The sequence below is a fragment of the Embiotoca jacksoni genome, unplaced genomic scaffold (assembly GCF_022577435.1).
Source record: "Embiotoca jacksoni isolate LCO1_2020_lvr unplaced genomic scaffold, fEmbJac1.0.p SCAF_8, whole genome shotgun sequence".
Taxonomy (NCBI): Eukaryota; Metazoa; Chordata; class Actinopteri; family Embiotocidae; genus Embiotoca; species Embiotoca jacksoni.
In genome coordinates this window covers 11,823,493-11,833,585 of record NW_027185436.1, presented here as the reverse complement: position 1 = coordinate 11,833,585, position 10,093 = coordinate 11,823,493, and the positions used below count along the sequence as shown (strand labels likewise).

At 39.6% G+C, this 10,093-nt stretch overlaps 1 protein-coding gene across 1 annotated transcript; it reads right to left on the bottom strand.

Moving 5' to 3' along the window:
* Positions 1-1,138: 1,138 nt before the first annotated feature.
* On the bottom strand, positions 1,139-8,638 carry LOC138191505 (leucine-rich repeat-containing protein 43-like). Its single transcript, XM_069138363.1, has 12 exons — positions 8,552-8,638; positions 8,223-8,429; positions 7,488-7,598; positions 7,081-7,220; positions 5,602-5,840; positions 5,287-5,444; positions 4,263-4,434; positions 3,637-3,776; positions 3,002-3,091; positions 2,200-2,418; positions 1,818-1,917; positions 1,139-1,516 (listed from the first exon to the last, which is right to left on the bottom strand). Exons 1-12 carry the CDS (start codon positions 8,636-8,638, stop codon positions 1,356-1,358), a joined length of 1,824 nt encoding a protein of 607 aa, XP_068994464.1. The 3' UTR covers positions 1,139-1,355.
* Positions 8,639-10,093: the final 1,455 nt, after the last annotated feature.

Here is a 10,093-nt window from a genome sequence, read left to right as displayed (position 1 = left end):
GAAACCAATAGTTATCAATACCAATCAGTATGTCCAGTACCCCTACTGCATCTGCCACCATTTGTCAGTCATTTTGTAGTAATTTGAGTCATTTGATTGAAAATTGTCAATTTGTGTAAAAATTGGTGAGCTGTATTTTTTTTTTTATGCCTTTTTTAATGCCGGGTACGATCACAGGTTGTGATGTGGAGACTGCTTGCTTTCATCCGGAGTGGAGCTGCGAAACCCAACGCCATCTGGCTTTGATAGCAACTAGACACAAAATTATCTTAAAAACATGCAGCATGTATTACAGTTGTCCAACCCTGGTATGAAGAAGGAAAACATTTACTGTCGATTTACCTATGTCGCACATTTTGAAACAAGTTTGCAGTCAGTCAAATTACCCCAAACTAATTTGGTGGCTCATTCACAGTCGAGTTGGAGATATTCATAATGTTCAGGTTAAGCAAAGTGACATAAACTCTGTCAAAAACTTTAAAACATATTTTAGATTTGAATGCACAAATTAATTAAGTTGGGTTTTATGTTTAGGTAACACTTTTATTTAAAGTGTTATCTATGTAATCTAATTATCACCAATAAGCATAATTATCACCAATAAGCAGTAAATAGACATTTAATAAGTGCTTTATAACACTATAATGCAGTAGTGAGGAGCTATTAAAATGCCTTTATCATTGTGATACCAGATTTGTTAAAAACAATTATTACTTTAAATACTAAATTGGGGGGGGGGGGGGCTCAAAATAAAGTGTTACCCGTGTTAGCACATCTTGTTGCAGCTCTCATCATAAAGTAGCTCCAAAGTAGTTTTAGCAGGTCATTTTTGGACAGTTTTACAGTTGGTTTACAACATAGTTTCCATGTGGTAAAAACATATCCGTCGATATTGTCATTTCCCAGTTTGGCCCCTCTTTTATATGTCGTATGGAGATCACATGTAATGTGAATGAAACTAGTTTAACATGATAATAACTTGCTTTTTTAGGTTCTAAATCTAATCAGGGAAATGCACTTTTTGCACTTTTCAGGTATTTTGGCTGGAAATGGAAAGCAGTACAGCTTGATTACGGTCTACTTTTTAGGAGGCAATAACCGAAACAAACGTAGAATAATGACAGATTTATTATGCCATTAGACTCAATAATATGTTTACAGTCAGCATTAAAGAACAGAGTTTTTTGTTTTGTTTTGTTTGATGGGTACATTAAGATTAAAACACTGGTTTAGCCTGAGTTGAAGGTTAGCCTTAAAAACCAACATTGCCAAAATTAGTTTGGCCTCACAGAAGGTTAAACTGAAAATAAACCTAATTTACAAAATAAACCTAGGTAAAAAACAGGTTCTGTGCTTTAGGAGGTTGGTGTGGGAGGAAGAGGTTGGTGAGCTTCAGATGCAGACTGCCATTTCTCCAGCTCCACACTCAGCTCTACAGTCACTGGTTCCAGCTGGACAGGCGCAGAGTCGTCTGCATGGACGTCCTCGTCACATCCCTTATCTTCCTTTCCTTTGCCTGCAGAGGACATCATCAAGCAGGAATCAGGCAATTCAACAGACTGAAAAGAAGAGTTTACTGACTAATACATCACAGCACATAAAACAATTTTTTTTTTTTTAGCTGACTTGTTTAATTCTCTTCAACCTAACTAACCTTAAAATGCTATAGTATTTATCCATAGCTGTTTTGTGGTGCTTTTGTCAGATATATTTTATAGTGTTCATTTGTGTCAAAGCTATTCTTTCCAAATAGCTTCCTCAAAACTCAATTGTGCCATTTGAGAGGTTTTCTGAGACTCTTATCCAGATGATTCAACCTTTTAAAGATGCTGTGTTCTTCTGTCCTGTATCACTGCCTCCCTTCTGTTTGGATACCTTCTCCTTCTTCTTGTCCTCTTTGATTTTCTTTCCCAGGTCCTAAAGATGTGTGAAAAACACATGAAATAAGCCCCCATGTCAAAATGACAAAATACATAATCCTGTTGAATGCCCCCATTGTTGCAAGTTTCTGTTCCTTTTATAGTGAATATCACTCTTTTGGACACCATAAACCCTATTTCAGTGTTTCCTGTTTTAAACCTGTGTGGTTTCAGTATCAGTATCATCAAGTATCCGTCCCAAGTAAGTGGAGTAGAAAATGGCCAGAATATCTCAGCTATGGCTTGGCTGTATAGACTCCTGTATATCCCGTATACTTGCCTTTTGAAGTGTCTGTGCAGCTTCCACCTCACAGTCTGTGTGCAGGGCACCAAAGTCACAGAGGACATTGACCTTCTGACCCCCACTAACCAGGCTTTGCAGGGGGATGTGTGCAGAGCCCAGGATCGTTCTGATGGGGGCATCTTGGACCAGCTCTGGCAGAGATTTTTTCTTTTTGTTTTTAGACTTGTCTTTGGTGGAGCCAGACTTGACTGGAGGCTAAAGAAGATACCAACAACATTGAATTATGTTCAGATGCTCTTCTGTCTCATTTTGTCTGCCCAAACAAAATATTTCAAAGACGTCCTCTCGGTTATTATGTTTCTGTTGAACCCTCCTCCAGCTTCAGAAAAAAAAGAAACTGCAGTAGCAAACTAATAATCTGTTAGAATGATATATCATTATCAAACTAGTATTAATTGTGCTCTTAAATTTAACATTAAAATTCTAATAGAACTTATATTGTGCGTCATTGGTGTACACATACACTGTTGTCTTCTGCAAAGTGTGCCTTTAACAAACATGGCATATGTGAAAATTGGTTTTATGATCTGTTCAGATAGACCTTTGGATAAATTCCATGAATGACCTGGACCCTGAAGACTTGCCTCGACCTTTAAAGGTAAACATCAGTATTTCTGGATATAGTGTTTTAGCAGATCAGTTGCCATGACAAAACAGATTTCAAACATCTTACTCTTTTGTGAATAACCAGACCAGAGTTTTCCTGAATCGACAGGACTATTAACTTTTTGATCTGTTTACAGTTTGTGATTCTTTGATAATCAGATTATAAACTCACTTCTTTCCCCTTCTCGCCTTTTTTCTCTTTTACAGCTTGGCTGGGTTTGGCCACCAGAACGTCTTCAGAGGCTGCAGGCCACGACAGGATCTGAGACGTCAAATGCCAAAAACAAAAACAAAAAAAGAGTTTTCACACATTTTAAATCTAAATATGCAACTCACTCAAACTTTATTCCCTGTATGTAACAGTGAGATAGTACAGACAGGGACTGGACCCAAATGCATGACTAAAAGGCCAAAGGGGATTCATTTTTACTGAGAGTAGCACAAAGAAAACAATAAAGCAGTGGATAACGGGGATAAAACAACAACAAAAAAAATCCTTAAAAAAGTAAGTCAACAAATCATGCTAAGGTACAATGTTACACATAAACAGAACCTAAAGATAAGTTGTGAGGACATACTGGGAAAACACTGGGAATGACACCTGGACCGATGAGACAACGAAGTGGCAAAGTCTAACAGAAGCATGCTGACTATTTACACAAGAATGCAGGAAGACAATTAGGCACAGGTGGAAAGTAGGTAATCATACATGAGGGCAGGAAGTCAGTGTGAGAAACCAAACCAAAACAGGAAACAAAGTAAGCTGACAGAGAACATTATAACAGGGTGCCTGTTGTGACACTGTACCTTCTCCTCCTCGAGCTGAACACAAGAACCTTGATTGAGAAATTTCTTGAAGCCTCCCAGTGTACTAACAATGTACGTTTGTGTGTCGCTGAAGTTCATGCACTCTGACCATGTCAGCTTCAATGTGCTGTTTCTTGAAACTGTAGGAAATAAGTCAAATATCCACAGTCGTTATTGCATGGACAAAAGTAAAATTCAAACTCACAAAAAAAAAAATGTCATGCAGGCTTTTGCTGAGTCAGGGGGCATGAGTTTAAATACACACAAACAAACCAGAGATTGCGTGGCGAGTTAAGGAAAGGGTTTGACACAGGAACATGTCTGATAAGCGATCAACCTCATCCAGTTATAGGGTGTGCACAACTCTCCACTGGCTGTTGTGACTGTATGTTTCTCTGAAGGCACTTGCCTGAATTCCACGGAAACCTCCGAGTTGTACAGAATACATTACGTAGTTAGATTAATCGAAACAGCAAACTGACATTACTTCACTGCAATGACTGCTCGTTGGTTTTTATCTGTCTTTATAAACAGCTGCTCCAGCTCTCTCCATGACTGGTTGCGCAGTAGCCTGTTTGCTTGTCGGCCTGAAATTTGTGGCAGTCAAATTAAATACGTGTTATTACCACGAGATATATCATGGCAGGCGTCCTCAGTGTTATCGACCAGGACTCCGTTGTCTGATTTGGATGTTTCTCTTTCACAGGTCCTGTTTGGTTGTGGATCAGTATTACCTGAGCCATCTTCCGTCACATGTGCTGTGGATGCTGTGCCAAGTTTAGCCTCGCTGTCAAGTTTCTGTGAACACCACCACAAAAAGATGCAGACGTAAACATAAATATGTTTGTTAAATAGGTTAATTTCTGTGTTTATTCCAATTCTGAACTCCACATTTATCACAGTGCTGTGTTTAATAATTGGATTAACTTTGCAGGCATTCAAGGCAAATGTGCACATCATACAAAGACAGATGCTAAACTGTATTTTGTTGCACTTATTGAGTCCAATGACAATTAAGTTTATTTTCATCTACATCAGTGTGTGTGACATCAGGCCTTTTCATACCACCATACTTCGCACCTCTTATGCACATGCTTCTATGTACATTTAACAAGTTTGAAGTCCAAGAAAACAAGGGAACAAGATGGCCCAACCTTACAGGCAACAAAACTCAGCCCTGTCAAAATTACTTCTAAAGTTCATTTACAAATAATATGAGACTTCGAACAAGTGGATATTTTCCAAACCTTTTTCCACACTTTCTTATTTTTCATACTTTCTTTTTTGACCAAAATCCCCCCACTTTATTTCCTCTGAGGAGGTGCGAATGGAATTTGTAACTTGCTTTGGGAAGCGATCTCTTTGCAGCCAGTATGAACAAAGAAATAATGATGGTACCAAATTACTTTTCAGACAGACTTTTTTGAAAATGTTAACTTCTTTTTACATGTGACAGTAATATTTTGTGACAATGGAAATGTGAAAAAATGACTACAAACTGAAACCCCATAACATGTCAGAATCAATAAAAAAAAAAAAAGAGGCCAAAAACAGATTTGCTTTGACTTCAGCCTTTAAATGTGACATTCTGGATCCTGTCAAATGTACAGATATGTAAAGAGACTGAAAAGTGTGGGAAGAATACGTCACCTGGTTAACAGGTGTTTGAACGAAGTCATAAGTGATAAAATAGCGGAAGGTAACAACAGGGAAGTCTTGAGCGTTTTCATCCACGCTCATCATTGGGTCTGGGATTCCCCTCATCCGGCCCACGCTCACTGTGGCTGATGCAATGTCGACTGTCAGATCTGTCCAAAAGAAATTGATACTGATGTTATTAAGTGTAAGCACGCTCTTCATACGGATTCAATTTCACTGTCCTATATTTACAAAATCAAAACTAGAAACAGGAGCCCACTTTTTAAAATTTTTTAGATATTGATGTCTCATACATGGAAGTCTCACCACTCATCTTGGCCAAGTCCCTGAAATTATGTCTTTCCTCTGGCGAGACCCACGAGCCATCTAGATAACAGAGCTGTGGGAGACTGTCCACAGTGAAGCCCGGATAGGAGGGCGCAAGGGTGAAAGGGTTTCCCTCCAGCACCAGCGTCTTGAGGCATGGCAGGGTGCTCAACGCACTCAACAAAGCCTGCTGGTCCTGAAACTCACAGTCACTTAGGTCCAGACACACCAGCTGTGGCCTGAAGTCAGACAGAGTCATTGGTTTAACAGGACAGCAGTGTGATGTACGGAGAGACTGCAGGACAACTTCTGATGCGAGAGTGAAGATGAAGAGGAAAGATTCCTACTTTGTCTGGGAATTATCTGTAATTTATTATTACTATGGTGGTTCAGTATTATTATTTGCATTATTATTCACAAAAAACCTTGATAACATCACTATAATCAATCAAATAAGAATAAAGCTGCTTTTCATTCATTATCTATTTAATACAGAAGGATAATATATTTAATGCACAAGGAATATTATTCAAAGGGCACTCAGCAATTAAGTATTACACACAAAACAAATTTACTGTAATATATAAAGTTCAATATCAAAGCAGCAGTGTGTCACAATCTCCAAAAATGCTGCATTTCCCATAATGCAACTCAGTGTCTTTATTTAGACGACTGCTGGCTCTAAAATGCCAACGTTACCTGCAGGCATAGTGAGACTTTTTTTTAGAAATAAATTGTATGGTAAAAACGGATCCTGAAACACAAACTGTGTAGACTCAGTCCAGACAAAATATTTTTCCATCTATAATTAATTCAACTGGCCAGTAATATCTTGTTCATTTTATTCTCTAGTTATTCACAAACTGTTGTATGCGCCACAGTTTCTGCACATGAAGATCCAAAAACTGTTGACTCAAGGAATTAATTCTGATGGAGAAAGAAATTAAACATTGAATTTAATTTGCGGTCCAGTGCCGTACAAGACATTATACAGGATGTGTACTCCTCAGGGGGAGTAAACTTTAGTTCATGTGACAAATTTGTGGAATGTTTTAAAGCAACCCATTGCTTCAACTGACATTACACGGAGATGTGGTTTTGTATTAGGTGTGATCAAAAGATTTTCTACTTAAAAGCGCCTTCTGCAGTCATAACTGTGTCATCGCCGACTAACGACAGTGTTTCCATTGTCACCACTGAAAAGCAGAACACTGTGTAAAATCAATCACAGGTGTCACAGATAGAAAAATCTACAATGACACATCCTGGTACCATGTCATCCCATTCTCATCTTACAATTATACTTCAGTTACAATTTGGCCTAGTTTTGCTATACCTCTTTAAAACCCAGACAGCTTCCTGTGCGTTTGTTTGTGTGTGTGTGTGTGTGTGTGTGTGTGTGTGTGTGTGTGTGTGTGTGTGTGTGTGTGTGTGTGTGTGTGTGCATGTGCGCGCGTGTCTGTGTGAACGTGAACCAACCAATGTCTTCCTGTAAGATAAGAGATGTCTTCATTGGAACCCAGATTGTTTAAGCTGAGGCCGAGGTACTGGAGGTGAGGAGGCGAACGGTCGGTGAGGAAGTTTAAAGAAGACAGCCGGTTTGCACGTAGCTCCAAAATCTTTGGGGTAATGAGATTTACAATCAGTTAATCATCATTGCATCACACAATTACATCAGCTACACTTTGAACTATGAGATCAAACTTGAATGCTTGCGTCAGCAGCAATGTCACGGCACGTGCTTCACCCTTAATGTGCTGGTAAAGCAGGACAAGTTTTTCACTCATGACATGACACAACATGTTTGCCACAGAAACGGTTACAATTTCTGACGTGACAAACTGCAGAGAGCTGCTGCATCGAGCTGTTGCAGCACTGTGACTCACCTTCAAAGTGCTGGGAAGGTTCTTCACAGGGATTTCTGAGATGTTGTTGGCACTCAGCACCAGCTCCTCCAGCTTTGAGAACTTCAACAGGCCGTCATCAATGACTGATACCTGAACACAACACAGACAAAACATCCAGTACACCTTTTACAATTGTGTACAAGCATCACCAACCGAAAGTCTTGTTCGACACCATCACCATTGTTACTCCCGCACCTCCTGATGTCCCCGTTTACTCAAACAACGACTTCAATCGTTTTCTCTCTTTCTTTGTGGACAAAATAAGAGATGTCAGGGTTAGTATCATCCCCTCGTTCACTCCCTGCTATCTCCTTCCAACTCAGCCGCCAACTTTAGAGTTTTTTTGCTCCTACTTCCTTGCAAGACCTCATCGACCCGCTGAGCACAAAACTAAAGGTGATCTCGCTTTTGAAATGGTTGCTCCAACTCTGTGAAACGCTTTCCCCTCGATCTACGTTTGGCAGTGTCTGTTGACGACTTCAAAAAATGTCTTAAGACATATCTTCAGACTGGCCTTTGTCTCACCTCATGATATCTAGTGCTTGTATTTCAGTGGTCTGTTGTTGTGTACTGTAATTGTAGGTTGCTTTTAATATTGTTGTATTCTGCTGTTATTTCTGTTGTGGAGCACTTTGTGACTTTGTGTGTGAAAGGTACTATATTAAATAAACTACTACAGCATTTGAATGTTGGACAGAATATCAGCATACTTACGCCCTTGTCCACGATACGAAGTGTGGTAAAGTAATTGAAGTCTGTGTGCAGGCGTTCAGGTGAGAGCACAGCCAGCTGTCTCAGGGACAAAGCTTGAGGACTCCATGATTCCTCTTGCCACCACGGAGAGTGAGGGCAGTTCAGCAGATCCAGGAGGGCATCTGTCGACTCCGTCTCTGCTCCCTCTGCACCGTCTTTGGTCTTCCTCTGACAACCAAATCTTCATGTTTGTTAGTGTTTAATACAACAAGCAAGCCACCATATGCAATGATGAGAGTGCTTTAAACTACTCCACAGTCGAAAAAACACTGGAGCCAATGCAAACTCACCCAGCTGCTCCCTCCACAGGGAAAGTCTCTCAGACACAGGCGGCGAATCTGCTTCTCTAACACAGCAGAGAGTGTGTTTGAGCTCATGACGGTCTGTATGACTTTATATATTTGATATATTGCGAGAAACACTAGTTTGTAAGTCATTGAACGCATGGTCAGCTGAGCTTTGACCTGTCTGTAAGAGTAAAAGCCTCTGGTGTTTGTTTACAAAGGGTTGCCTGGCAACAGCTGTGGCTCAGTCCAGGAACCCTGCATCAAGTCAGGACTTCTATGTCTGTGAAGCAGTGAAAACACGAGGAGGGTATATCACACAAACGATTCTGAAGTCCTGTCTCCTGTGCTTAGTAACTGTTAAAAATCAAAGTACTGCAGGAAATAATAAATGGAGGACAGATCCGGTTTTTTAAATAGTACATTTCTTCTGGCATATTATGGCTCAAAATGTTTAATTTCGCTGTTGACAGCACAATGACATATGTAAACCTAACATACGTATACCTAACCTAACCTAACCTAAAGTAAGAATACCTGGCTGGGACACGTAATGGCACTAAATCAATGTTTTTAGTCACAGCTGTTTTTTTCCTGCTATGGCAAAGTAAATTTCTGAATTTCAAATTGTTTTTACCTTAAATCTGGCATAAGTCTATGATTCATCAACCACCTCTGCAACTCTATAATAACTGATACACTCGATTAAACAGAAAAAGACATTCAACTTATTGTAAAACAAAGCTAAGCCGTGTTAAGAGCTTTGTGTGGCTGTATTCAGGCAGCGGGGCAGCGGGGCTTGAGCTAAATGCTAATATGAGAATGCCAAAGGGCTCACAATGACATTACATACTGATATTGATCAGGAATACCATGTTTCATTAGTCGCATCTGCAACAGAGCTGAAGCTGATGGGAATGACATTCGCTTTGCAGGTATTTGGTCATAGGTACACGACAAAGTGAAATTTTGAATGATGGTGGCACTAGATGAAGAATCACCAAGATGATCATAGTTCATCATAGGTGGGGGAACATAAGCGTCTGTATTAAATTCCATAACAATCCATCTCATATTTGTTGAGATAATTCACTAAAAGTCAGAAATATCGACTCATATGGTGATACAATAATTAACATCCTGCCATTCTTCAAACCATGCTAATGTCGAAGTCATGTTGAAAAGTTGAGAGTAATTACAATGTCAGTCCTGTGCACATTTTTGGGGGAATTATCAGGGCTGAGTGACTGAGTTAATCATTGAATCTTTTTGCCATCAGTCATTTCAAGATGATGCTCTTCCATGGTGTGACACAGGAAAAAGTGTGAAGATGGAGGTAGAGATAAAGAAACCACTAGATTTGATTTTTCTAGGAATAATATAATTAATGTTGTCATGGGTCCACGGAAACAGAAGTCATTGTAGAGCACAGTAGGAAATAGGCAAACCTGGTGTTATATCCCTCAAACAATAGAACTGGATCAGGCCCATCTGTGCCCATACAGAAGTCTCTGCGCATCAGAGCAAAGATAACTTTTCTTTTCTTTT

Excerpts from the sequence above, each read along its gene's own strand:
- LOC138191505 (XM_069138363.1), bottom strand. The coding sequence starts at position 8,638 with ATGAGCTCAAACACACTCTCTGCTGTGTTAGAGAAGCAGATTCGCCGC. Across the intron at positions 4,435-5,286 it reads TTCAAACACCTGTTAACCAG|AAACTTGACAGCGAGGCTAA; the intron begins GTGACGTATTCT and ends TGGTGTTCACAG. Across the intron at positions 1,517-1,817 it reads GAACACAGCATCTTTAAAAG|GCAAAGGAAAGGAAGATAAG; the intron begins GTTGAATCATCT and ends TGTCCTCTGCAG.